The sequence below is a fragment of the Tarenaya hassleriana genome, unplaced genomic scaffold (genome assembly GCF_000463585.1).
Source record: "Tarenaya hassleriana unplaced genomic scaffold, ASM46358v1 Cleome21, whole genome shotgun sequence".
NCBI classification, from domain to species: Eukaryota; Viridiplantae; Streptophyta; class Magnoliopsida; order Brassicales; family Cleomaceae; genus Tarenaya; species Tarenaya hassleriana.
The window spans coordinates 1,297,890-1,323,665 of record NW_010965451.1 but is presented as its reverse complement, the minus strand read 5'-3'; the positions used below and the strand labels follow the sequence as shown (position 1 = coordinate 1,323,665).

At 38.5% G+C, this 25,776-nt stretch overlaps 5 protein-coding genes and 1 long non-coding RNA gene across 12 annotated transcripts in view; 4 read left to right on the top strand and 2 right to left on the bottom strand.

The window, feature by feature from the left end:
• LOC104814376 (LRR receptor-like serine/threonine-protein kinase FEI 1) overlaps window positions 1–4,561 on the bottom strand; it is a 5,076-nt gene extending 515 nt beyond the window's left edge. The window contains exons 1-14 of one of the 4 annotated variants that reach the window (XM_010542393.2): window positions 4,406–4,561; window positions 3,446–3,682; window positions 3,203–3,338; window positions 3,047–3,118; window positions 2,891–2,962; window positions 2,561–2,632; window positions 2,075–2,146; window positions 1,875–1,946; window positions 1,549–1,643; window positions 1,253–1,417; window positions 772–1,104; window positions 439–684; window positions 213–346; window positions 11–134 (exon numbers count right to left, since the gene is read on the bottom strand). In XM_010542393.2, coding sequence (XP_010540695.1) covers window positions 11–134; window positions 213–346; window positions 439–684; window positions 772–1,104; window positions 1,253–1,417; window positions 1,549–1,643; window positions 1,875–1,946; window positions 2,075–2,146; window positions 2,561–2,632; window positions 2,891–2,962; window positions 3,047–3,118; window positions 3,203–3,338; window positions 3,446–3,542 — 1,690 coding nt within the window. In that variant the 5' untranslated portion in view covers window positions 3,543–3,682; window positions 4,406–4,561. The other 3 variants (XM_010542394.2, XM_010542396.2, XM_010542395.2) reach the window with 3 other exon arrangements.
• A 325-nt stretch (window positions 4,562–4,886) lies between these two features.
• Window positions 4,887–8,079, top strand: LOC104814375 (spermidine-binding periplasmic protein SpuE). 2 transcript variants are annotated; one of them, XM_010542392.1, is made up of 8 exons: window positions 4,887–5,146; window positions 5,377–5,454; window positions 5,543–5,688; window positions 5,820–6,068; window positions 6,338–6,472; window positions 6,556–6,738; window positions 6,844–7,005; window positions 7,460–8,079. In XM_010542392.1, exons 1-8 carry the CDS (start codon window positions 4,954–4,956, stop codon window positions 7,862–7,864), a joined length of 1,551 nt encoding a protein of 516 aa, XP_010540694.1. In that variant the 5' UTR covers window positions 4,887–4,953; the 3' UTR covers window positions 7,865–8,079. The 2 variants fall into 2 exon arrangements, with proteins under 2 accessions (XP_010540694.1, XP_010540693.1); XM_010542391.1 differs by lacking the exon at window positions 4,887–5,146 and having other exon boundaries at window positions 5,184–5,454.
• A 272-nt stretch (window positions 8,080–8,351) lies between these two features.
• On the bottom strand, window positions 8,352–14,215 carry LOC104814374 (mediator of RNA polymerase II transcription subunit 34). Its single transcript, XM_010542390.1, has 19 exons — window positions 14,061–14,215; window positions 13,424–13,644; window positions 13,142–13,288; window positions 12,793–13,008; window positions 12,468–12,572; window positions 11,995–12,099; window positions 11,785–11,907; window positions 11,549–11,637; window positions 11,348–11,384; window positions 11,234–11,267; window positions 10,786–10,916; window positions 10,604–10,669; window positions 10,232–10,298; window positions 10,077–10,130; window positions 9,695–9,802; window positions 9,513–9,577; window positions 9,258–9,336; window positions 8,789–9,006; window positions 8,352–8,698 (listed from the first exon to the last, which is right to left on the bottom strand). Exons 1-19 carry the CDS (start codon window positions 14,122–14,124, stop codon window positions 8,495–8,497), a joined length of 2,133 nt encoding a protein of 710 aa, XP_010540692.1. The 5' UTR covers window positions 14,125–14,215; the 3' UTR covers window positions 8,352–8,494.
• A 4,313-nt stretch (window positions 14,216–18,528) lies between these two features.
• Window positions 18,529–20,258, top strand: LOC104814373 (F-box/kelch-repeat protein SKIP25). The gene has a single exon (XM_010542389.1). It carries the CDS (start codon window positions 18,980–18,982, stop codon window positions 20,120–20,122), a length of 1,143 nt encoding a protein of 380 aa, XP_010540691.1. The 5' UTR covers window positions 18,529–18,979; the 3' UTR covers window positions 20,123–20,258.
• Window positions 20,259–20,814: 556 nt separating this feature from the next.
• Window positions 20,815–22,835, top strand: LOC104814372. 3 transcript variants are annotated; one of them, XR_771901.1, is made up of 5 exons: window positions 20,815–21,189; window positions 21,634–21,834; window positions 21,920–22,016; window positions 22,259–22,347; window positions 22,526–22,835. It is a non-coding gene; the product is annotated as an uncharacterized LOC104814372 (long non-coding RNA). The 3 variants fall into 3 exon arrangements; XR_771900.1 differs by having other exon boundaries at window positions 22,099–22,347; XR_771899.1 differs by having other exon boundaries at window positions 21,920–22,347.
• A 1,030-nt stretch (window positions 22,836–23,865) lies between these two features.
• On the top strand, window positions 23,866–25,554 carry LOC104814371 (ubiquitin-NEDD8-like protein RUB2). Its single transcript, XM_010542387.1, has 3 exons — window positions 23,866–24,116; window positions 24,715–24,974; window positions 25,263–25,554. Exons 1-3 carry the CDS (start codon window positions 24,024–24,026, stop codon window positions 25,381–25,383), a joined length of 474 nt encoding a protein of 157 aa, XP_010540689.1. The 5' UTR covers window positions 23,866–24,023; the 3' UTR covers window positions 25,384–25,554.
• The last annotated feature ends 222 nt before the right edge of the window (window positions 25,555–25,776 follow it).

Here is a 25,776-nt window from a genome sequence, read left to right as displayed (position 1 = left end):
AACTGTCGACCCGGGCTGGACGATACGCACTTCGTCGCGATTGATACAAGAGCATTGAGGCTATCCATCTCCACCCCTTCACAGTTCGTATCAATAATTTCCTGAGCTCGGTTTTCGCTGATCAAGAAATGCAGCTGCAATATCCAAAAAAATAATGTCAAAGACAGTTTCTTGATAGGAAGAGACCGTAAAGTCGGAAACTTTGGCATTACCCATCCGACAACGTTGAGGCCTTTCTCAATGAACGAGGCATCGGTGGGACGTTTTGCACTCAATACTTCAAGAACCAAAACCCCGAAACTGTACACATCGGTCTTCTCAGTCGCTCTTCCACTCTGCATATACTCTGAAATCGGAGGAAATGAAAAAGAAAAGGGTTTCATGTTTAAGTTCTTATGATGAATTTTAACGAGCGAAAACACGAGGAACTATCCAAACCTGGAGCCAAGTATCCGAAAGTTCCTGCTACAATGGTTGTAATATGAGATTCCTCGTCCTCTAACAACTTGGCGAGTCCAAAATCGGAAACCCGAGCCTCGAGATTTCCGTCGAGCAAAATATTGCTCGACTTAATATCACGATGTATAATCCTCGGAGAACAATCGTGATGTAAATACGCTAACCCTTTTGCTGCTCCTACGATTATATTTACGCGTGAATCCCAGTCCAGTTGCTCTCCTCTTTCTATCAGAATCAGATTATGAACATACTCAGTAATTTTTTGTACTGATTCTTAATGGAAAGCCAGTAAAACGGAAATAGGATTTTTACCATGAAGAGCTTCATCAAGGGTACCGCCAGGCAGATAATCATATAACAATAGCTTTGATGTCGGGGAATTGCAATATCCACGTAGATTCACGAGGTAACGATGCTTGATGCTCCCGAGAATTTCGAGCTCCCTCTCGAAAAACCGATCAAACCCTTCGTTCAGCTTTACGATTCTTTTCAATGCAAATACATTGCCATCATCCATGGCGAGCTTGTACACTGTTCCAAATCCTCCAATGCCAATTATGTGCTCTTCGTTCAACATTTCCAGTTTCTTAATAATGTCCTTTGAAGAGTAGGGCAAATCTCCATGGAACATCACAATAGATGCACCTGGAAGTTGCAAAAAAAAATAAAAATATATATATAAATCAATACACTCGTCATTCATTTTTTGTGAAAGTTTTATGAATTAGTTATCAAAATTGAAACTTTCCAAGATTCTATGGATGATATCCATCAAAGAGCCAGAAAGGGTCACCTCCACCAACATCCATGGCAAGGCTTTTGCTCTCAACTTTACCGAGCTTTTTATAAAGAAAGCATCCCCAGAAACACATAAGTGCCACTAGGAGCAATGCACCGACAGTTGCTGAGGTGCTGATGAGGAGCCTGCCCGAGTTCTTCTTCCCTCCTTGGTTTTGACCTATATAATGTCAAGGACAAATGAAAATTTTGTCAGTTTCATGACACGGCACCTTAGGTGCCAGAACATTTGACACTCAAAATTTCATGGATACCGGTATGTATACTGATGAGATCAATTTATAGCTTTACCTGTTGTAGAATGGGAATCTCCAGAAGGGTTTCCATTGTCATCTTTGCACTCAACATCTATTTGCTTTCCACACAATTTAAGGTTTCCAATGAAGCTGCGGAGTAATACACCACTTCCAAAATCAACATTGGGATCCTTAATTTGTCTTTGTTTACAGTTTCAGCTAAATCGGTACAAGCTAACAAAATGGTGCTGATCAAATGTTCCGAGCGATCTATCTATAATAGAAATATAACACTTGCAAGAGCCACTGTAGAAGATATCTTTAGAACCTCTATTCTCAAGCTCGGCAAAGGGAAAAAGGGTAATGCAAAGGTTTACTTACGAGTCCTTTGAAAATTTAACGTACACTCCATCAGATGGTATCTGCCCCACCAGAAAATTGTTTGAGACATTGCTTCAAAAGAAAAAAAAACAAAACAAAAATCAACATAATTGGTAACACTGACAATGAAAGACTGACAGAGAAACATGATTTGAATTTTAACAGATCGCATCCCCTGATAGAGATTAAAGGCCACTCACAAGTTTGTAAGCTTTTCCAAATGCCCAAGCGAGACAGGTATTGCTCCTCCGAGAGAGTTGCTCGAGATGTCCCTGGAAAACGAAGTCAGGGAAATCCACCATCACTGTGTTAAACAATCTGTGTGAGACAAACACCATATCCACAACAGTCATCTCTGTAATCTAGAGCTTTTCGTCCATCCCAAAGTTCACAATATGGTTTGTTGGACATTAAATAATAGATTCTCGGAAAGTAAGAGCTACTTCATGTTTGTCAAACCCCAGTAGCCTTTTTAAAGTTCACGACGACTAGAGATACAACCGATTTCAGAAACAGAGTGTTGTTGAAGAATGCAGAGCGAGAAGAATCTTTTGAGGGCAAGTGATAGTTTATAGAGGTCACTATGAGAGTGGTAACAAAAATGAGAACGTGCCGAAAGGGAGAGCCAAATAATACACTTGGTTTACAAAACAAAAACCATGGAGTGGGAGTGGAGAACAACATACAGATTTTGAAGCTCAGACAGGTTTCCCAGTTCACTTGGGATCGATCCACTCAAGTAATTGCCCTGCAAGTATCTGCATAAAACAGGGAAGGAAGACAACAAAAAAAAGAAGAAAACTTTAAAGACCATATCTCTCTCATATGTTCTTGTAATAAGTTGAGATTTCGATGAGTTCAACAAAACCCTTTTGATTTGTTGTTGGCCACAACAATCTGAGAGAGTGACTAAAGAACATACAATATAAAAAAATCAAAAGTTCTAAGCAGGAAGAAAACCAAGAGTATCCAACAATGGTGTAAGATTAGCATACGTATATTGGAAATGGGCTTACATTCCCTGCAATGCTGTGCAATTTCCCAATTCTGTAGGTATTAACCCATAAAAATTATTGTTGTGAAGCATTCTGCAAATACAGATAAATACAAATATGGTCAGCAGCATAGTCTTAAGCAAAAAATTGAATGAAGCAAGGTAAGAAAGCACATACAAAAGCTTCAACTGGTCAAGTTTTCCGAGATCAGGAGATAAAGGTCCACTTAGTTTATGATATGTAAGACTCCTGCACAAACGGAAGGTTAGAGATCAAGAAAGAATATAAAGGGTGTCGAGCTTAAATTTCAAGAAAAACAAGTTTAAAACTTACAAAGCTGTAACTCTTTTGGATTTCCCATCACATGTCACTCCCTTCCATTTACATGGATCGGGATCCTCTGGTCTCCACTGACGAATGACACCATCAGAGCTAGTAATTGCATTTCTGAAGCTCAGAAGCACCTCACCTGCTCGATCGAGAAAAAAGCAACAAAAAAAAAAAGAAAAAGAAAAGAACTGAGGCCCTATAAAGATCTAATACAAACAAATAAGGGAAATGTATTGATTGATGTACCATCGGGACTAATGGCGTGAATTTCATTTGTTAGGGAGCAAAGCATTGAGATCAAAAGAAACCATGGGGAGTAGCATTTCATCAGACAGATGCCCATGATGGCACTGCAATCATAATATATATACTACCAATCATCTGAAAGAACAGACTCCAGGATGTTCTTCACTAAGCATATATTCATCATCTGCTTGATGAGGCCATATCTATGTAAAGGAAAATTATCGAAAAGAGAGGCTCCTGAAAACAGAGAAGACAGCTATCAGATGAAAACTCAAATTGGTGAAGTAATTTGCAAAAGACATGTTATAAACATCCACATGTTATAAGCATTCACAGTGAAAGAAAACTACTTGAAAACTATGAGTCTATCGAATTCACAAGATTAAACGATTCTTCTGCATCCACCATCATCGTCCTCTACTGTTTCAGACCAACAAGACCATCTACGAGATAGTTTTCCCAAATCATCCATGTAAATCTACAAATACGAGACCCAGCTTCTATATCACTTACTTGCACTTCGTAAATTAGCCGAAATCAAAGGTACTACTCGTCAATTACAACATCAAGCTTTCTATCAACAAATGCACAACCTTTGCATGCTCCAATCTGAATGTTTCAGTACCCAGAAGAGTGAAATTGCATCAAACGGATCAGTTCCACTTCCCAATTCCGAGAATTGGAAGGCGATAATGAGATTCCCTCCCTAAAACCCAAGCTTCCCGAATAACCACGAGTTCAGGCAGCTCGAGTTTAGCCGAAATTACGAAATTCAGAGGCACCATTACAGGGCCCGGCGCAAGAGCGGCTGAAGATTCAAACACCAACAATCGGAACCGAACTCGATGGACGATTCAACAGAGAACCTAACAAAACCCCCCACTTCCCAAAGACCAGAGAAAAAAAATGGCAACATTAACGAAATTACGAAAGAAACAACAATTAAAGAAATAAACAGACCTCTAAATGGATCCGCGACGAGGAAGAAGAAGAATAGGACAGAGGAAGAAGACGCTATCGAGCTGTAAAGCAAGTATGATTCCAAAAAAACTTTTTTTTTGGGTTGTAGTGTGATTTATGATATATGATAGAGGACGAAGCCACAGAAAGTAGAGTGAGAATGGTTTTTTTTTGTGTGTTTCGGAAAAAAAAAAAAAAAAAAAAAAAAAAAAAAAAAAAGGGAGAGTTTTGTGAGATGCTCTCTGAGGGAGGAAGCATCAGCCAATGAGAAGGGCGAAGTGGGACTTGCACGTGCCGACCGCGACCCCCGCACGTGCCGACCGATCTACATCTCTAATTAAACCCCAATTATTATGCCAGCTGGACAAATAGCTTGTTGGGCCTTAATGGGCCCATTTAGTCCTTTGGAAACTAGTGGGCCTAGTGGTAATCGGTCTAAGTGGGGGAAGGTTACGGTTTGATTAACCGAATCGAACCGAGCCGGTCGAGATACAGCCTGCTTTCTTCTCTCACATTTTCCGGCGGAGTAGACGAATGGTGGGGAAGAAATGGCTGCGACGTCTCTGTCCCTGATACCGCCGGCGAGCTTCTTCTGCGGCGGGAACCGACGGGGATGTGGCACCGCTACTGGATTTTGTGTCGCACGAGCATCTCCGGTGGACCATGGTCGAGAAAGCGTGCTTCGTCTCTCTGCCTCGGCTGTTCTGTTCCTCGGTTTAAGCCTCCATGTCTGCTCTCCAGTTTCCGCTCGAATACTTCGACGAAGGGTGGGGAAGAAATGGCTGCGACTTCTCTGTCCCTGATACCGCCGGCGAGCTTCTTCTGCGGCGGGAACCGACGGGGATGTGGCACCGCTACTGGATTTTGTGTCGCACGAGCATCTCCGGTGGACCATGGTCGAGAAAGCGTGCTTCGTCTCTCTGCCTCGGCTGTTCTGTTCCTCGGTTTAAGCCTCCATGTCTGCTCTCCAGTTTCCGCTCGAATACTTCCTCCGGTCGTCGCTCAGAATTCCGAGAAGGAGAATAAAATCGATGCAGAAAATGTTGCTGGTGCTTGGATTTGATTTTGGATACTGTTGGATTTCGTTTGGATGGTTTATTCTCCTGCTTTGAATTTGAATGTTCCGGTCGTTTGCAGGTGAAGAGAACCAAGGCGATCTGAAATGGTTTGAAGATGAAGGATTGAAAGAGGAATTCGAAGCCTACAAGGCGAAAGTGTATTCTCTTACTGTGCCGCTGAAGGTTGTTGCCCTGCGTGGTTCTGTGCCTCCTTCATGGATTAAGGTTGCGTCTGATTCTTGAGGAAATTCGTATAGTTTAAGATTAGTGGAATCTTAGATTATGGAATGTTTTCGTGATTTTAGTTGAATTTTTTGCCGTTTGAACTCTGTGGTGTATCTGCATTGAAAATGAAGGATTTTATGAGCTCGCAAGGCAAGAGAGTGAAGCTGCTACCCAAGTTCCGAGCAAGTCTTGAAGAGATTTTCTCTGATCTTTCTATGCCCTCCAAAAAAGGAAAAATTGGTCATGCATCCATGGTGGCGGCTGATATCATCGGTATCGGTGATTCTTGGCTTAGTTTCGCAATTAAGGAAAGGATTATCGAACCTATGAAAGGGGTAGAAGGTCAGGATTGGTATAAAGGTTTGAGTGATAAATGGAAGGTGAGAACTTTATACCTGTATCAGTTATCCTTTCGATCTGAATATATGTCTTATTGTCTTTGTGAAGAATTTCCTGTGCTCACCATGGATTAGTAGTCTTTGAGAGAATGCTTGATCAAACAAATACTTGATTTATACGCATAAGTTCCATTTGGATGTTTTTCACTTTGCCTCTTCTTTGTGCTTGAAACAATCAACTGAAATCATGTCTTGATCTAGTTATCGTCAATCGATTCAAGTGATTTCTACTTGGACTTACAAAGTCTCAGGTTTATCTACGCAGGAACTATGATGGGGAAAAAGCTCCTGACGGTGAAATATGGGCTGTACCATACAGATGGGGCTGCATGGTAATAGCATACAAGAGAAACAAATTTCAAAATCGCAAATTGGCTCCTATCGAGGTCGGTTTTCTTTATGAATGAATCCTATTCTTATTGATTAAACTTGATAAGACAACAAGTCAGTGTACTTTTTTCGGGTTTAGGACTGGGCTGACCTGTGGCGTCCCGAGCTTGCGGGAAGGATTTCAATGGTGAATTCTCCCAGAGAGATTGTTGGTACTGTTCTCAAATACATGGGAGCTTCATACAACACAGAGGACATGGATTCACAAGTTCCTGGAGGCAGAATCACAGTGGAGAAAAATCTAGCTTTGCTTGTGAAACAGGTTTTTTTTTCCCATTGTGTTGATTCTAAACACGGAAGACTTAAACTTTGACAATTTCACTGGGAAAAGATGACAATACCTTGTCCTTTTTCTTCTTGATTATAGGTTAGACTGTTTGACAGCAACAACTATCTGAAAGCTTTCAATGTTGGGGATGTCTGGGTGGCTGTCGGTTGGAGCAGCGATGTTATTCCCATGGCCAAACGGATGTCTAACGTTACCGTGATTGTTCCCAAGTCCGGTGCCAGTCTATGGGCTGATCTCTGGGTAAGTTCCATTCAAAGTTCCTTGCCAAGTGCTTAGCATTTTAGGTTTCCGTTTCGGTTCGGTTATTTCGATTTTAGAAAAACTATAACCATTCGGTTTTTAGATTGAATTTGGTTCAGTTCGATTCTATTCTATTTTGGTTAGACTTTGGTTATATTCAAGGTTTGGTTATTTTTTTGTTTTACAAAACTTCGGTTTTTATATTGATTTCGATTTGGTTCGGTTTCGATTTTTATTGATAAAAATACTCATTTTTTCAAAGAAATTTTCAGTTTTTCGATTATTTTTTGTTATAGTTCGTTTAGTTCAGTTTTAAAAAAATCATAATCTTTTGGTTTTTATATCAGATTCGGTTCAGTTATTCGGTTATTATTAACCAAATTGTGCATCTCTAACTGATTATAAACAAAGAAGAAGACATCATCACTGACCTGTAGATTATTCTTCTTAAAAGGTGATACCATCGGTCTCTGGAGCTGAAACTGAACAGATAGGGGGACGAATTCGAGGCCCTTCACCGATAATCCACCAGTGGATAGAGTTCTGCTTGCAACCTGCAAGATCTTTGCCCTTCACTCAAGAAGTGATTCCTGGAGCTTCTCCTTCGGCCATAGAAGGCGATCATCCGGTCAGATTACCCGAAGATACGAAGAAAAACAAACCGAGACTTGACACGAACCTCGTCGGGGGAATTCCGCCTCCCGAGATTCTGTGCGAGTGCGAGTTTTTGGAGCCTTTGCCGGATGATACGATGTCCAATTATGGAAAACTGATTGATGGTGTGAAGAAGCAGGAACAGAGCCTTGGACTCGTAGAGAAGGTTCGTGGTATTATTTCCTTGTGGATTCGAAGGTTTTAGGACAAAGCCGCCTGCATTCAGAGGGTAAGAACACGAGAGAGATCGATACAATCTAGAGTTGTTTGTGCATTCCTTGGTGCAAGTGTTCACATTACCAAAATTCAACTTTAGTTTGTGTTGCATTTCCTCCTTTTTTTTTTTTTGCCAATTTATGTAATCTGAAAAACTAATTTTTTTTTCAACAATTTACATGTTTGCAGTTCGTATATTATACCGCTAACATTCTTACAGGAAAGACTATACTAGTTTCTATATAAACTGTATACCGTTAGCTACCAGTGGTGTATATTAAGTACTTCGAAACCATCATTACATGCATATATATATATATATATATATATATATAGTCCTCAAATAATCCATAGTCAAGGAAAAATCTTACCGGTTTTACTGTTACAGAAATCGTAACACTATAATTTCTGTAAAATTTTTAAAAATTGAGAATGAACTTAGTTAATGGTAAAACAAAAAAAGTAATTAGTCCATAGAGGGTAACAAAATCATCAATAAAGCGAACTAATTTATATCAAGGGGTATCATTAAAAAAATGTACTTGTAAATTGCATAAAATAAATAAGCCAAAAAAAAAAAGCGAAATGAAGTCACCTTCTTGTAAAGTTGTAAACAACATCAAGCTTCTTCATCATCGCTGCTTCCGACCAAAACAACAGAATCGTCGTCCGTCTTTTTCTGCCTCTTTCTGGGTCTGGTTTTAGTTCCTGTCTCTTCCTTTGTCTCATTTTCTTCAGAAGAAGCTGCATCATATTTCATCACCACTTCCAAAATCCTGTCTCCGTACTTCTCCGTTTTCAGTTTCCCTATAGCACTCTCCAACTGCAGCGACCAAAAAGAAAAATCAATCCAAAAACATATTATAAACTCAAACTTCAATCTGATTAAAATGGGTTTTGCTTAAGGACTTGCCTCTTGTAAAGAGCTCGGTTTATGGAAACTTATCGAGCTCATTTGCTGGGTGGAGAGGACTGCGTGCGGGAGTATGCTTCCCTGAGCTGAGGAGATCTCCTTTCTTAGCTCGTCGAGCTTAAGTTCCAACCCGGAGAATGAAACCCTTCGTTTCGATTTCCTGCTGGCGGTTGAATTGTTCTGTCTGCTTGAAACTTCCATCTTGATTATCTTTCTTCCTGCATTCACAATGAAAATGAGATTGAGGAAAGAGATTTATAAATCCTCGGGGAGAAAAAAATGATAAATGTCCCTCTCAAATCTTTACATCATTTATTGATCATGACCAGGAAAGCTATTATTATACAGGAGAAGGCAAACTGTGAGAATGGTCCAGCAAAAATCTAGATTTTGTTCATGCCCGTAGGATATGAATAGGAGATGATCCAGAAGACAAACCAGAAAAAAAAAATTAAAATTCTAAGACAACCTTGCAACACTTGCTTGGCCAATGGTCCCAGTGTCACATAAGCGTTTGTTGAGTATGCCGTATGCTGAAATTCTTCTTTCTGCATGTGAACGAAATGGGACCGTTTCATAAAGAAACTCAGGAAATTTATTGATTTCGTCACATAAGCGTCAAAGTGTTATATGCTAAACATCAACTAAAGTCTATAATGTAAATGTAACGATATCATAAACAGACAGAACTAACAGTCATGGATAAACTGAATGCAAATCTTACCAATACAGAAGTAATTATAAGCTGTATTACGAGGTGTTCGATCTGTTCTTTGTTTAGCTCAGCACCTGAGGTATCAAACGCCAAAGTTAAATTAACAAGAAAAAGCCGGGTAACAAGTTCGAGTCTTAAAAATCGGCCAAGTGGATTATATCATTATTAGAAAAACAATTAAATGTACTGACCCAAACCCTTGTGCATACTTCTGAGTTTGTCTACTAGCTGCAACATCGTCGCTCTCTGATCCTTTTGTTGTGTTTCTTGCACCAAAGAAACCACGAGCTTGGCTGGACCTGCAAATATCAGTATATATCCAAAGTTTATACGAATGTATTATGACTAATGATTTTCCAAAAATATGCAGTGTTATCCATGAAACAAAATAAACTAGGAAAAACAAATGTTCCGAAGAAAAGAGTGAATTATTAAGTTCCAAAAAAAGTAATATGACGCCAGAAAGTACTGATGGCAAAAGAACAAATGAGATAGATAGAGATGAAGAGAACAAGATGCTATGCCAGTCTGAGACTATGGTGTTAAATCTCTCGTATATTAGACGGAACATACCGGATACATCAACTTCTTTGACCTCACTTGAGAAGGCACAGTTATCGCACACTCCTAGGACAATACAGGATGATTATTAGATAATCAGGAGATACAATATCGAGTAAAGACAACAGAAAATTATATCGATGGTGCAAGAGAGTAAGCAAGAATACCATTGCACTCTTGTAATGCCTCGCCAAAATGACGGAAAAACGCACTTCGGCGGCATTTTCTTTTAGTCTGCGTAAAGAGGTTTCACCAGTTATGTTCCACACAGCAGGTGGAGAGTGTTAAAAAAAAGGACAAAATCAACTGACCACCACAAAAGCGACAAGTGAAATCTGAAGCTAAGCTGACCAAGTTATAAGAATATGGTTCCAGTGCTGAATCCAATATAAAAACCTAACCATAGAGCTGACTGCTACCGTTTGATACAGATATTTAATAGTGTAACAATATGCTCTTGCAAAAGAAGTTTGCTTAGGATTCTTAATTAGCTACTTAAGAAAGCAGAAGCAAATAGTTTTCTGGATTTGTAAAGGTACCTGACAATATCGTACTATGTCATAGAGGTTCTGAAGACCAGAATACTCATAAAAGACCATGGAACTCTGTTACAAAAGAATAGGTCAGCATTTTGCAAGTAAAGAAGTTAAATGTAGAAATACATATACCATCAAAAACGGGTCCATATAAAAGTAGAGCATAAGAGGAAAATGCAGCTCACCTGCCTGGGAACATCTGCCGGACGGAAAAAGAGGACACACTCAGATGGGAGGCCATCACGTCCAGCACGCCCGCTTTCCTGATAGTAAGTCTCCATAGATTTGCTCAAGCTGTGGTGGATGACAAACCTGACTACAGAAATGGCCCATCTATTGGTTGGAAAAAAAAATGCACATTGCCGAAAGTAGGAAAAACAGACAATCACCACTAAAGAAAGTTGGCACAAATATTATCATAGAAAGACAACCAGATTCTATCATACTCTTTTTTGAGTGGGCTTACAGAAATGAACTACTAACTACTAAGATAACCAAATCAAAATGTAAAAGCATAATGACAGCTACTCGTACAATAGTCACTAAAAGGATGATTGAAACAAGCGAATGATATCTGCATTAAGGAACATGTGAAAGAACACTTATCCTTGAAAAAAAAATTACAATACTAACCATCAGGTTTGTTGATTCCCATACCAAAAGCAACCTGCAAAAAAAAAAATCAGTGTTGATTCAAGAAGCTCATTGAATCACATAATAATGGAATGAGAACATAAATATTCATACCGTTCCAACGATGACCTGCAACTTGTTTTTGGTCCACCTGCGTACAATGAGACACAAAACCTTAGGCACTGCAGCAAATAACAAACCAATAACTGCATCATTAATTGATGACCTTAAGAAGGTCATTTTGCACCGCAAGCAGGGCTGGAGCTCTGGCTTATGCGAGCTTAGGCACCCTCATTTCAAGAAATATTAACTAACCGTGTGTGAACTTTTTCACGAGCATTTACATCCACGTCTGCATGGTAATAATCGGCAGAAATCCCTCTTTCTCGTAGTTCACCTGCAACCTATGGCCCTTGAGAGTGTGAGATGATATGAAAGGTTTTCTTCCTGTTCCAAGATTTAGAGATATAATCTCAATGAACAGAAAGGAATAAGACAAACAGAGTCAGGAAAAAAATGATGACGATGATGCAAGAATTCTAGTTACAGACCTGCTCGCACTCCTTTCTAGAGAAACAATACACTATTCCAGATTCACCGTTAGGGTACGATTCTCGTATAAGTTCTGCAATTTCATCGACCACCACTTTACCAACTGACGACTTTTCACGTACCTGCAAGATAAATTAACTGCTCATGTTCAAGTCTACTGACTACTCAAGGTTTAATTTTACAGTTAAAAAAACCATTACTAATAATACCGAGTAAAAGAGATTTGGCCTGTTCACGCTACTGACAAATTTGACGCATTTAGGAATATGCAGCATCTCTGTCAGGTCATTTTGGACCTTATGAGTTGCAGTTGCCTGCCACAGAAAAATGGAGAAGTAGATAATGAGATAGTCGACCTCCCACAAAACCTTCCAAAGGGTGTACACAACAGAATTGAACGTTCACCACAAATAAATTGCTACATCCACCAAGATAGAATATCGTCACATTTAAAGTGTGTGCATAAGTTGTGGTGTTCGACTGGTCATTCTGACAAGTATAGTAAGTTAGTAACTAGAGAAAAGCCCCTAGTCTTCACAAGTTCAATCACATAGGACTAATGTGGCTACTCAGAACTCAGAAGCTTGGGGCACTGGGCAAAGGAATAGCAATCCATTAACAAGGCACTCCAGAACTTAAACAGACAATAAAAAGCATAAAACAGTAGAGAAGTGAGACATACAGTCAAAGCCACCATTGGGACTTTGGGAAACTGGGTCTTCAGAATGCTTAAGTTCTTGTAATCAGGACGAAAGTCATGACCCCACTGACTACAACAATGAGCCTCCTGCAAAGTAGCCAACCATAGGAAAATGAGTACCCAGGAAGTAATTTCTAGTAATCAATATCAACATGCCCAAAGACACTACTTCTCAAGTGTACTCCATGGCTCAAAGGAACCCACAAACATCGAGTGAAAAGAGAAGGGGAAAAGTAAAATTACGAGAGATACAGCTTCGAATTCGATTTAAAAAGACTGAATTTGAAAACCCATAAATAGGGCTCACATCTATTGAAATTAGAGAGAGGCGACCAGCATGGTGGCACTTTTCAAGCTTGGACATGAACCTCTTGCTCTTTGATATTTTTTCCGGGGTTACATAAAGTATCTTGAGGTCTTCTTCACCCTTTTCAAGAGCCTTGTATACAAACTTCTCGTTTTCCTTGCTAGTAGTCGAAGTCAGCATAAAGGCTGGAATTCCTAAGGCAGCCAAACCCATCACCTGAACAACAAAAGAAGGACAAACTAACGATTTAATGGTCATACAACAAATAGTTTATCATATTTTTTTTAATTTAACCTTTTCTACAATCTTGAACTCTCTACACTGTATCTTGCCTAGTCTCTATACATACCTGGTCCTGGATCAGTGAGAGTAAAGGACTGACAACAAGAGTTGTGCCACCACGGAGGATAGCGGGAAGTTGATAACAAAGACTCTTCCCACCACCTGCCGCCATGATAACCAGGACATCTCTTCCCGCCATTATAGCATTTATTATCTGTCATTTGCAAGTAAGAGTTTTGAGCATTAAAAAAATGGCAAGGCAAAGGAACGTGAAACCAAGGACCAATTTCACCACCCTGCAAAAAAACAAACAGAAATGATGCCAGATCAAAATTCAGTAGCCACTTACTTCCCTCTGGTTGGCTCGATAAGAGGATATACCAAAAATGTTAAACCTAATGTCATCAGCCCGTGAGTCCCACTCGAAAGGCCCCGACCAGTTCTCTACAGCATTTGAGGCACTGTCATTAACAGGACTTCCCGAGGTGGTAAGTGCTTCTAACAAGGCCTTCAGCTCAGATTTTCTCTCATACAACCTGTCTTGCTGCTCGATCAATGCACTTATCTGACCTGAAATACAATTCCCCTCGACCATACCAGATCAAAACCAATGCAAAACCACAAACATTGCTAAGCCCAACTGTCTCCTAGATCGTCAAGCAACGGAAAACAAAGGCAAGTTCAATCTCTAGTAACTGCTATACCGGAAGCACACCAGAGCCTTAACGAAATTTTAAAAAACCAGCCACAAAACCAGAGCAAAAGGAAACATTTCAGCGACGAACATAAACAACACATAACAATGAACTCAAAAAAAGTAATTGAAAGAGAAAAATACGCAATTTCAGAAGCTCAAAACTATAAACTCGTAGAAATTTGAAAATTCACCGATAATACATGAATCAAACCAAAGCAAACCGGAACAAACATCGAAGAACATAAACAAAACGAGACGGATCAAACGAAGCATGAATAGTAAAATTCACCTTGAATATCCTCGATCTCGGAATCCAAACTTTGGAGCTCATCCAAAATGGCTTCATTCTCCATCGCTTCGCGGCGGAAACGGCGGCGCGAAGACGACGACGGCGACGATCGCCGCGTTCGGCAACGGCAACTACTAAGGGCTAAAGTGGGATGAAGTGGAAGAAGAAGGGCCGAAAAAGACGGAGTATAATAATCGAATGGGCCTTAATCACTAATTAATGGGCCGTGTCATGGTCTTATCTACACCGCTACGACAAATTAAGTGTACGTACATATTTATATTTTAGACTTTAATTTTAATTTTTAATGTATTTTAAATTTAATTTGTTGTAATTAAAAAATAATTAAAAATATAAATTTATTTAAAAACAAATAATTTTTAATCAAATTTGAAGTTGAACTCGAAACATTCTTGAACGATCGAAAAAGTCGACTTTCAAAAAAAATTATTATCTATAAAAAAATGGAAACCAATATAAAAAAATAGATGTTTTTCATCAATAATAACCAGTATATATTCTATCAATAATGGTCTATGTATTTACGTGTTTAATGCCACATTTGCAATTCCTTTTATTTATGCACCTGTTTAATCCAATTTGTGTCCATATATAAAAAAAAAAAGTGTGTGATATTCAATCGAATTCGAACGGAATCTTGTTACCAATATTTTATTTTGGATCGGAGTTATCAGAAAATATATTTTAGTCGACAAACATGGTATGGGTATGGATATATTTGAATTTAAATCATTTTCGTACGTATTTACACATGTCTTGACTCGATTATAATAAAATGTTAAAGTCGTCTGAACCGGTTTGGACTGAACCACAGATGAGGGCGAATTGATTAAACTAGGGAAGTGAGAAAACGTCGTGTTTCGATTGATACGATTCAATTTCGGTTTGAATCGGTTTAGAATTAAATTTCCGAACCGAACATATATATATATATATATATATATATATATCATACGAAAACTTATAATTTCGACGTTGAATGAATACGCGTGAAATGTAATAAAATAATAATAAAACAAAAAAAAATATAAAGATTTAGAGAAAAAGTGAAGTGGGTGAGGTCAAAGTGAAATGGATGGTTTGTATTCGTGTGATATCGCCAAAGCTTTAGGTTACGAAAGATTCGGAAATGCATACATTGTTAAATTTTAAAATTTTAAAAATTTAAAAACATGTTTGGTCCCCGATAGGCTTACGAACCATACCGAACCTTTATTTATTTTTTCGGTCTCGTCATTCAATTACTACACGACAAAACAAACTTTTTCGGCTTTTGTCATGGCTTGTGTCATCAATCAAATCATTTGGGAAATATCGTTGTTTTTCTTGGATTGTTTTTTATTTGGGTAATTGTTTGCTAACAAAATACACAGTAATTATCTCGAATTTAATTATAAAATTATTTTATGCTTATATTGTTCTTTTTCTGGTTTAGATTACATTTGATTTGATTTGGACTTTTTAATCCAAATTTGCATAGAAATTTCAGCAGATGAGTAACAGAGATTTGGAAGCTATATTTTATTCCATAAAAAATAAAATACACCTATACGTATTCCCTATTATATGTGCATTCATCTCAAATCAATTTAATATTTACATTCATTACATGTATATATATATATGGTATTAGACGAATATTTTAATTGAATACGATTTTTCTATATAATATGAATCAAGATTTATAGTTTTGTTCCTTTTCGGACTTAGATAGGGATTGGAGGAACTATATGTGTTCCTACATTTAATTATTTTTAAATAGTTCTTAGTTTATTCAAACTCTGTTAGATACAATTCTTTTTTATAATTCAAAAATTTATCGATTCTTTATTTATATATATATATATTTCAAAATATCAAAAAAATCCGATTAAGATTTTTCTCTACGTTTGAATTTAAACTCGGGATAAGAATATAATTTATATTTTTTTATCATTAGATCATCCGAGTAATATAAAATATAGTATTTAATAAACATATAATGATTTTTTAAATAAAAATACATATTATATATATATATATATAGGGTCTTCCTTGATTCCTTCGCGACATGCATGGAAGTATGTCCTCCACACATTCCCTTTGGATAAAAACCCTATCACACACTTCTATACGTTACATAAAATTTCGCAACAGCCTTATGGCGGTTAATATGAATTTATTCTACACATTTATTTGCCAAAAAAAATATATGTATGTGTGTATATATATATATATGATGAGAAGTACCGAATAATTGTCGTAGGCAGAATAAGTACTACGAAATTGATACAACCTTTAACCCAAAAAAAAAGTACTACGCAATTGTATTGTGTACTTTTTTGTATACAGCGTAAATAGATTAAAAAAAAAATGGAAGTAATCGAGTTGCTTGTAGAATATAGACTAGAGAGGCCCATAAATGGCTCCCTATATATATTTGGCAAAAATTCTATATATTTCAAGATTTATATAATTTGTAATGTGTATATATGTATGTACCTTAGAGCCAATATCTTTTACTGAAAAAAAAACACTAACAATGTCTTTTTTTTTTTGTAGGGGGTATATTTCTGAAAATCATATATATATATATAATATATAGACAAACACATGAAGAAATATCTAGCGAAATGGAGATAGAGGGGAAGAAAACAGGTGAGGATTAGGTTAGAGAAGCATTGGCATCCACTCGATTGTTATAGAATAAATAAATAAATTTGTTTTTAAATGGACAATGACAACTCTTTTTTTTAATTTATTTTATTTTGGTCTGTCTCTCTGGCATCAATTATACTATTTGCTGTCCAAAAGTTGCAGCTTTCTCCATTTAATGCTTGCGCACTTTGTAATATATGGATAGACATCTTAATTATTACACTTTACACACAATCAAAATCCGCGTATAGACGTACGTAGGAACGCATGCATACATGTGTATATACGCGTATGTATGTTCGTATGTGGATCAGTGGATACACGTATTATGTGTGTTTTCACTTTTCAACAATGGACCACAGTTTTTCTCACGCCGCGTGAAGTGAAGGCATCGATGTCGGGACAACAACACCACCAAGAATTGACCAAACATAATCATGTCATAAATTGTATAATGACATGCTTTTTTATAGATAATTGTTAAGAATCTTTGTTTAGGATTGTGTGTGTAATTAAACTTTTATATGACAATGGTGGTTGGCTCAACTGGTAAGTGGGTATGCGCAAAGAGTGCTCCACCCAAATTCGAACCCCACCATTGGCAAATCACATATTATCAAAAAAAAAAAAACTTTTATATGTATACCCAACCTTGGTAGTTCAACCGGTGAAATGGGAGCGCAAAGTGTCTGTTCCGCCCCGAGAACTTCAGGATGGAAAGAGAGCGCATAATTCAAATCACATGACTGGTTCCCGATCCCGAGATTAGTTTGGGTCTCGGTCCAGAAAACCCGGTTACCCAAAAAAAACTTCCATATGTACGCATAAAATTAATCTATCAAAATTCTTTATGGAAATTAAATATTCCTCTTTTCCCAAAATAAATGAAAATTTCAATCAACTTAACAACAGTACCTGGTAACGAAAAGAAGTTGAGAATCGTTGAATTTCCATTACAATATTTACAAGTAAAAAGTAGAATCACAAAATATTTTATTTAATTAATATAAATATAAAGATAAAATTAAATCTGATATTATGGTAATATTCTGCAGTATCCTTCACATCTTGATATCTTTTGTAATATTCATAATGCCACAGTCAAATAATCTGTCGCGTGTATATAATAAGTCAACATCCAAAACATCCATTCGCTGAACCTGCGATTATTGTAAACATATTATAAGATTAATGTAATTTAATTATTTTTTGTGAAAATGTTATGATATTTATTTTCCCCCTTTTTTTTGGGCATGCGAGCCACGTGGTCCGTCTCGAAGAGCCACACAACGCAGGACACCTTTATGTATTTTCAAAGTATTCGGTGGCCGCGCGACGTACTTAATAATCCGCATGCATTCACATCTTTATCCTTGGACGATGAAGCCATATATAGATAGATTTAAACGATTACTTACACAGTTGGTCTATTTTGTTTTTAAAAACAAAAATTAAAAGCACCCATTTAAATTCAATGTTAGCAAAAATGAAATGAAATGAAATTTCGCACCAAGAGTTGCCATTTCATGGCATACATTATACGTTTAGCAAGATCAATCGCAGCAGAAATCATTCTTACTCCTATAGATATACACTCACGTCATAAAGCACAAGATTCGAGACCAATCATTCCAAGCTGCCCTTAGAAGCTAACCCAAATGGATGACATCACGTGCTCCATCTGATTTTTTTGGAGAAAAATAAATAAAAGAAGAATATTGGCACATGAGCATTTTTAAAAGATCCATATATATATATATGTATATGTATATATTCGAAATGTGACAGCGGATGGATGGATGGATGCTTATTTGTTCGGAAGCATAGGCAGAAGGAAAAAGGGCTGAATCTGCATCGCACACCAAACAACTAGCGTGAAGCAAAAGTGGCAAGTTGAGTCATTTGTCGCATTCCATTTGTTCATTTTATGAAATGAATAAAGTTGTTTTTGGACCTTATTACTAGTTTTTATATAGTTTTAGTGAGACATAAAAAAAAAAGCCAACGTTATAAAATGTGTATGGACACATGTTTACATGTTATGTATAAATAGAATATTCGAGTGGAGATTTATTTATTTTAATGACTTTATGTATTTATTATTGAGATGTAACGTTTTCCCGACTTTGGCCCTCTTTGGATTTATGGACCTCTTCCTACCATTCCGCCCCCCTCGATCCCTCATTCATTACACGTCTCTTATCTCGTGAGGAAGACAAAAGGACATCAGACCATCACCCACCCAAAAGGTGCCTTCATCAATGGCCGCCGTCCAGCCGCCTCCGTCTAAGCGCCGGAGAACCCACGGCGAAGGAGGACATTCCGGTGCCGTGATCGAAGGACTTCCCGACCACGTCGCCGAGATCTGTCTCTCCCTTGTCGACCGTCCGTCCCTCATCGCCGCCGTCTGTTCCCGGTGGCGACGGCTTCTGTACTCTCCGAGTTTTCCGGCGTTTCTTTCCATGTACGTTGTTTTCGTTGACCCAGATCCAGGTCCGGGTCGGGTCCGGGTCATGAGTTTCGACCCGGTTTCATCCCGGTGGGATACACTCCCTCCTCCTCCGCCGGAAGCTGGGTCGCTCATCCGCCGTCACCAGTCGTTCATCTCTTTGGATTTCCCGATACAGTCCGTCTCCGTCGCCGGAAAACTCGTCCTACTCGCCGGAAGCACTCGGGAACTCTCGCCGGCGCTGTCTCACCCCGTCGTCTTCGACCCGGTTTCCTCCACGTGGACCCCCGGTCCGACGATGGAATATCCACGGCGGTGGTGCGCCGCCGGAGCCCACGGAGACGCCGTCTACGTCGCGAGCGGGATGGGGTCTCAGTTCTCGCCGGACATGGCGAGGTCCGCTGAGAAATGGGCCATCTCCGGCGATGCAGTGCGGCGGCATGAATGGGAGAAACTGAAGGATCTCAAAGACGGGAGGTTTAGTAGAGAAGCCATTGACGCGGTTGGGTGGAGGGGGAAGCTTCTGATGGTGAACGTTAGAGGAGACGCCGTAAAAGAAGGAGCTATATACGACGTCGTAAAGGACACGTGGCAGGCGATGCCGGCGGATATGTTGGCCGGATGGAAAGGTCCGGTGGCGGCGATGGCGCCGGATGAGACGCTTTATGCGGTGGACGAGACGAGAGGGACGGTGGCGAAGTACGACGAAGAGAGAAGAGAGTGGGGAGAAGTTGTGGCGGAGGAGGAGAGGCTCAAGGGGGCGTATCAAATCGCGGCAGTAGCCGGGAAGTTGTGTGTTGTCGCCGGAGGTGGCGGCGGAGGGAGGAGGATTGTGGTGGTGGATGTTGCGGCAGCGCCGGCGCCGGCGAAGGTTTGGAGTGTGGAGTGTCCTGAGGGGCTTGAACCGGTGGCGGTTCATGTATTACCAAGGGCGAGCCGACCCGAATTTCGTTGAACCGGTGGCGGTTCATTATATACAGTTATTTTTTTAATTTTATTCGTTTTTCCATTGCCTATACGAGTTCTCTTTTGATTTTTTTAATATACGTGAAAATCACGTTGAAGTGATAGAAAAAAAAAAGAGGTTTATACATTTGTTTTGCTAATTTTATAATAAATCCAAGGAGATTTTTATTTTGAAAAAATGTAAGACTTTTAAGTTTGGTTGGAGGGCATAATTTTATATATAAATGTATGTCCCATGCATAAATTTAAAAGTCTTTGGAAAATAAATTCTGCAGGTATTATTGACTTAAAAAATTTCAAACTTTCAATTCCAAATTGTCAACCATATTATAACAGTTGAATTCTGATTTTTGTTTAGGCTTCTCCATTTTTTTTTCTAGGGTGTACGAGAATCGACTTTAAGTTTAAAACGCACCATTTGGGCCTACTTTGATTTTCACTACGCATAGACCCAAAATCTGATTGGGCTTTTTATGTTGTAATAAGTTGGGCCTAAAGGCCCATTATGTAATAGAGCTTATGGGCATGGGCTGGTTTAAAGTAAAGTTCCGTGTTTTCTGAAGTGGAAACGAATTTAGTGGAAATCAAATGACGAGAAATAAAAACCGCGAGTCCAGTCACGCTCTAACGGTCGAGCGCGTGGGGTTCCTTTTCAATAAAAATCCCCAAGTCTCTCTCTCTCTTCCATTTGGAAGATTACGCTCCTCCTCCTCTCTCCCCTTCTCTCACTCTCTCTCTTGGTGGCAATTCGGCGGAAGACAAGAACAAAGAAAGCGAAGGGAAGTTTTTGAAATTGGGTGAGAGAGAAGAGGCTGTTTTCTGTATCCAGAGGGCTTTGGGTGTAGATCGATACGTGCGAGCGGTTTTGGTGCCGGAGAAGTTGTAATCTGTTAGAAATGTCGGAGGAGGAGAAGCTGTTGAAGGAGGCGAAGAAGCTGCCATGGGAGGATCGGCTTTTGCATAAGAACTGGAGGGTCAGGAATGAGGCTAACATCGATCTCGCTGCCTTCTGTGACTCCATCACCGATCCCGAGGACCATCGCCTCCGAGAACTCGGTGAGTTAGAACTTTCGCCGTCGCTTTTGCGTTCGTTGAATCTGTTTGTTTAGAGAATCCGGTGATGCTGCCAAGATGATATTTCTCGCTCTTCTGGATTAAGGAAAATTGAAATATAGGTCTTCTTTAGTCGTGAAAGACAAAAGTTCCGAATCCCGTAAAAATTAGAACCATGAAATTGTGGCTAAAACTTGTGGGAATTTTGTAATTTTAATCTGATACTATCTTTCTGATTTCTTTTTCCAATTGTATGCGAAGATTGCTAGGATTATTCAAACTGTCTTGGTTTTCGTTTATGCTATTAGGTTTTGATAGAAATCTCTGTCTTGATTAGCGATCTCTGTGTCCATCCATGCCAATTACACAAGTCAATGAAGTCATGAACATTCCTTTCCTGTTTCCGGAGGTATTACAACTGGTTTTGTTTCTGAATTGGACGTTTAGGATCTGAGCAAGATAAGGAGCCTGAGCCAGAAGCTGCATCTGAGGTTGGGGGTGCTGCTGGCCCACCCGAGGAGCCTGTTGCTGATGGTCGTTAGCTCGTGCTTCGATCGGATTTTCTTCACCAAGTAACATTTGGAAAAGTAGCTTGTACTGATTTTCCTTCTAATACATGCTATTATCAGTTCCGCCGGAAATAGATGAGTATGAACTCATTGATCCTGTTGATTCCCCTGCTTATTAAAATTGTTGGTAATATATATGCCAATTAATTACGTTTCAATTTCAGAAAGCTACAAAAAGTGGTCAGAATGTAAGGAAACTTGCTTCGACTTAGAAAATCACACCGGGGGGATTTTTCAGAAGCTTGCCAGACCTTAAAAAAGGTGGTTGGACTTTCCAAAATAAGGAATAATGTTTACAAGTATTAGACTTTGATATAGTGTTGCATTTGCCTAAATTTCGCAGGTTCTTAGTATGGTTTTGGCTCTGATGCTAAAGTAGTTTGGTAACACATGTGCTTACAGACTAAATGGAATTTTGATATCATGTGTCTTTTGCAAGCCCTTTATCTAGAATGACAGCTTTTGGTTATGGTGATAATGCAATGTGAACATGGCCGTTGCAGTTGAAGCTATCCAAGCCATCGGTAATCTTGCCCGTTGTCTAAGAACACATTTCTCAGCGAGTTCATGTTTACTGTTGGCTGTTTTACTTGTAAGTATTATAGCATCTTCGAGTTAGAATCATATTAAGTTTAGCAAGATATATTTTCCTGTATTCAAGTGTGACTAGGAGTGGGTTTATCAATCAGTTACTGATTTTATTTATCTTTTTCTTGGGCTCTAAAACTCTCAGGATTTCTTCCAATTCTGACGTGTTCTTTCTTTTGCAGACATTAAATCATCAGTAAAAAAACAAAGCTCCGCTTGTTTTGCCTTGAAACAAGTAATAAGGCTCTTGTCCTGAAGGCACACAAAGATTATGTCCCAATATGCATGGCGGTCAGTACTTATGTGCTTAAATTTCGCTTGTTTTTGTATTGGTGTAACATTGTTATGAATTGGAAACACATGGTAATATAGGACAAAAGTAGCAAGCAGTGTTTCAATCTGTTTATGCAGCTGTATGGTACAAAAATACAGGACTGAAGTTATGGTAATATAGGACTATCAGAAATCCACATAGCTTTTGTATTTCAGCTATATATATATATATATATATATTTTATAATATTTGGCCCAGATGTAGTTTGAATCGTGATGGTGAGTAGCATCTTGTGCTCCTCTTGCCACCAGCCTACCCCACACTGGTGTATATTTCAGCTATATTGCCGGTTGTTCTTCCACAGAGGTTCTCTCCGTGGACTGAAAACTAAACCGGTTCTCTGGTTTACTATGACTGAGATTGGAGATCGGTTCAAGTTAACCGGTCTGATCTTCTCAGTTGTGTAATACGAAGACAAGTTTTGGTGTTGTATTTGTATGGAGATGCGGGGGCTTTGGGCGTTTCTTAGGGTTTGATTCTTCTGCCTTATATATTGTGATTTTATTGGAACATTTCACAAAGCTCGTTTTAATCGGATCAATCTAATGAGATATAAAATTAGATGAATATGTTTTTATAAAACCGAATTAAATGTTAAAATAAATGGTTTTAATATATATATATATATGTATTTTTATTCATATATTGTGATTTTATTGGAGCATTTCACAACAAATTCAAAGTTTGTTCTTATATTTCGGTTCCGTATATAAAATAAAATCCATCTTAATCGAATAATATATAATCATATTCAGAATTAGTTTCGATATAAAATTGGATATAAGTTTTTAAAATTTGATTTTCCTAAAAACCAGGAAAACCACTTTATGGAAAGAATTGAACTAAAAACTAAAAGTTATATTTTTTTGGATTTACAAATCTATAAAAACCAAAAGCCAAAAACTAAAAACTAAAATCTAAAAACCAAAAACTAAATCCAAAAACTCAAAATAAAAACCCCATCCATTCGACACCTAATATTTTTATACAATAAAAAATAATTGGAATTAAAACCGAAATTGAATATAAAAATATTTGAAATTTGATTTTTTTTATAAAAAATGAAACCCATCGATCATTTTTTTAGAAAAAAATGGAAAAACCAAATCGAAATATGGGAGTACTAAAACAGTTGGCTTCCGACAAAATCGAAAATTGCAATTCCATAAAAAGTGAGATCCCTACCTAGCGTAGTTGTAACGCTTGCCACATGACAGTGATTCCTGTATACGCATATACGTATACGCGCATACTTTTCGTGTCCGTGCGTGTGTGTGTATATACGGCCGAGAGGAACCGATCGTGAGAGAGAAATCTAATTCAAGCGAATTCTTCCGAGGTGAAACATGCAGATCTTTGTCAAAACCCTGACGGGGAAAACCATAACCCTAGAGGTTGAGAGCAGCGACACCATCGACAATGTCAAAGCCAAAATCCAGGTCTCTCATCGTCTCCTCTCTCTTTTCCGATTTGTTCTCCTTTTTCGCCGGTGGTTTAGGGCTTTTTTTTGTTTACTGGAATTCGTTGTGAGGGTTATTTGATGATCGATCTAGTTCTTGCCTGCTTGTTTTTGCTGTGACTACCGATTGAAGGAGATGATTTAAGGTTCTTCAAAAGATTCCGATTTCTGGGTTTTGCTATGTAGCAGTTTGTTTAATCGAGTAATCCGAAATTTTAGAAATGTTGAAGTTATGATGCAGCATCTTGTGTTCTCTTCTTATGTACTTGGCTGATTCTGTTCTCACACAGAACTGGAAGAACTCCTCTTGAAGGAACTTCTGATTTGTATTCGCTTTATAGATGAGAATTTCTTGGCAATAGTTCATAGTTTGTGGGATTTGGCATCTTGGGTTCTCGAAATTAGGGGTTTACTACATTTCCAAGTGAAGAAGATTATGCATGCCCTTGACCAATCTTGCATCCACTGGTTTTCAAATCTGGTCCATAGGGTTGTTCTGTTTTGCTGAAAGCTTATCTGTGGTAATCGCTTGATCGATCTCGGAATTGATTTTCCATGAACGTGGTGTGGTCAAACAGGACAAGGAGGGCATACCACCTGATCAACAGAGGCTGATATTTGCTGGTAAGCAACTAGAAGATGGACGAACCCTAGCAGACTACAATATTCAGAAAGAGTCTACTCTCCATCTAGTGTTGAGGCTCAGGGGTGGAACCATGATCAAGGTGAAGACACTCACAGGGAAAGAAATCGAAATTGATATCGAACCGACTGATACCATTGATCGGATCAAGGAACGGGTTGAAGAGAAAGAAGGCATCCCGCCTGTACAACAAAGGTGAAACACTTTTCTACTAATAGCATCAAAATCTTTCCATTTCGTGATTTATATGTGTACCCATGTCACTATTGCACAACTCCACTCTTTAACACTTACACTATAAGCTCATTCCTTGTGCACATCTCAAAACAAACTGTTCTTCTGACAACTATTGTGCTGTTCTCGAACCTAGATAGTTGTGGTTTTCAACTTTGATATGACTTGCATGAATTTCAATCTATTTTTCGCCGGTTTTTTCTTCTTATATGGTAGGATGGTTTTACTAGATATTTTTCTGGGCTTCAGGCTAATCTATGCCGGGAAGCAGCTGGCGGATGACAAAACGGCTAAAGACTACAACATAGAAGGTGGATCTGTTCTCCATCTGGTTCTTGCCCTTAGGGGCGGTGGTGGTGCTCAACTCTAAAGCCTTTTTTAAGCATTTGCTCCCACCTTCTTGTCTGAAGAACATCCTCCCGTTCTGTCTAATTTTCTGGGTATTTGCCTTCTGTTATTTCTGTTGAGAGATGTGATCATCATTGGTGTATGGTTTATGTCAAACAAAAAAAAAAGAAACTTGATTGATAATGTTTTTTTTTTTGGTGGGTTTGGATCATAAAACCTGACTGATCGGTTCGCATATACACACATCTATATGTACACTCTGCCATATATTCGAATCAACCAGACAAAACAAAACCCACTTTGATAAACAAATGAAACCTCAATTCCTCTGTATTGTCGTTGTGAAGATTTACCGTTGTGTTTCTCCTGAATATGCTTTCTTTTGTTTTGTTTTTTCTTGCGGGAAGATGTTTTG

Excerpts from the sequence above, each read along its gene's own strand:
- LOC104814375 (XM_010542392.1), top strand. The coding sequence starts at position 4,954 with ATGGCTGCGACGTCTCTGTCCCTGATACCGCCGGCGAGCTTCTTCTGC. Across the intron at positions 5,689-5,819 it reads TGCCTCCTTCATGGATTAAG|GATTTTATGAGCTCGCAAGG; the intron begins GTTGCGTCTGAT and ends TTGAAAATGAAG. Across the intron at positions 6,739-6,843 it reads TAGCTTTGCTTGTGAAACAG|GTTAGACTGTTTGACAGCAA; the intron begins GTTTTTTTTTCC and ends TCTTGATTATAG.
- LOC104814374 (XM_010542390.1), bottom strand. The coding sequence starts at position 14,124 with ATGGAGAATGAAGCCATTTTGGATGAGCTCCAAAGTTTGGATTCCGAG. Across the intron at positions 10,917-11,233 it reads GGGAATCAACAAACCTGATG|TCAGGTTTGTCATCCACCAC; the intron begins GTTAGTATTGTA and ends CCATTTCTGTAG. Across the intron at positions 8,699-8,788 it reads AACCGAGCTCTTTACAAGAG|TTGGAGAGTGCTATAGGGAA; the intron begins GCAAGTCCTTAA and ends TGGTCGCTGCAG.
- LOC104814373 (XM_010542389.1), top strand. The coding sequence starts at position 18,980 with ATGGCCGCCGTCCAGCCGCCTCCGTCTAAGCGCCGGAGAACCCACGGC.
- LOC104814371 (XM_010542387.1), top strand. The coding sequence starts at position 24,024 with ATGCAGATCTTTGTCAAAACCCTGACGGGGAAAACCATAACCCTAGAG. Across the intron at positions 24,117-24,714 it reads ATGTCAAAGCCAAAATCCAG|GACAAGGAGGGCATACCACC; the intron begins GTCTCTCATCGT and ends GTGGTCAAACAG. Across the intron at positions 24,975-25,262 it reads ATCCCGCCTGTACAACAAAG|GCTAATCTATGCCGGGAAGC; the intron begins GTGAAACACTTT and ends TCTGGGCTTCAG.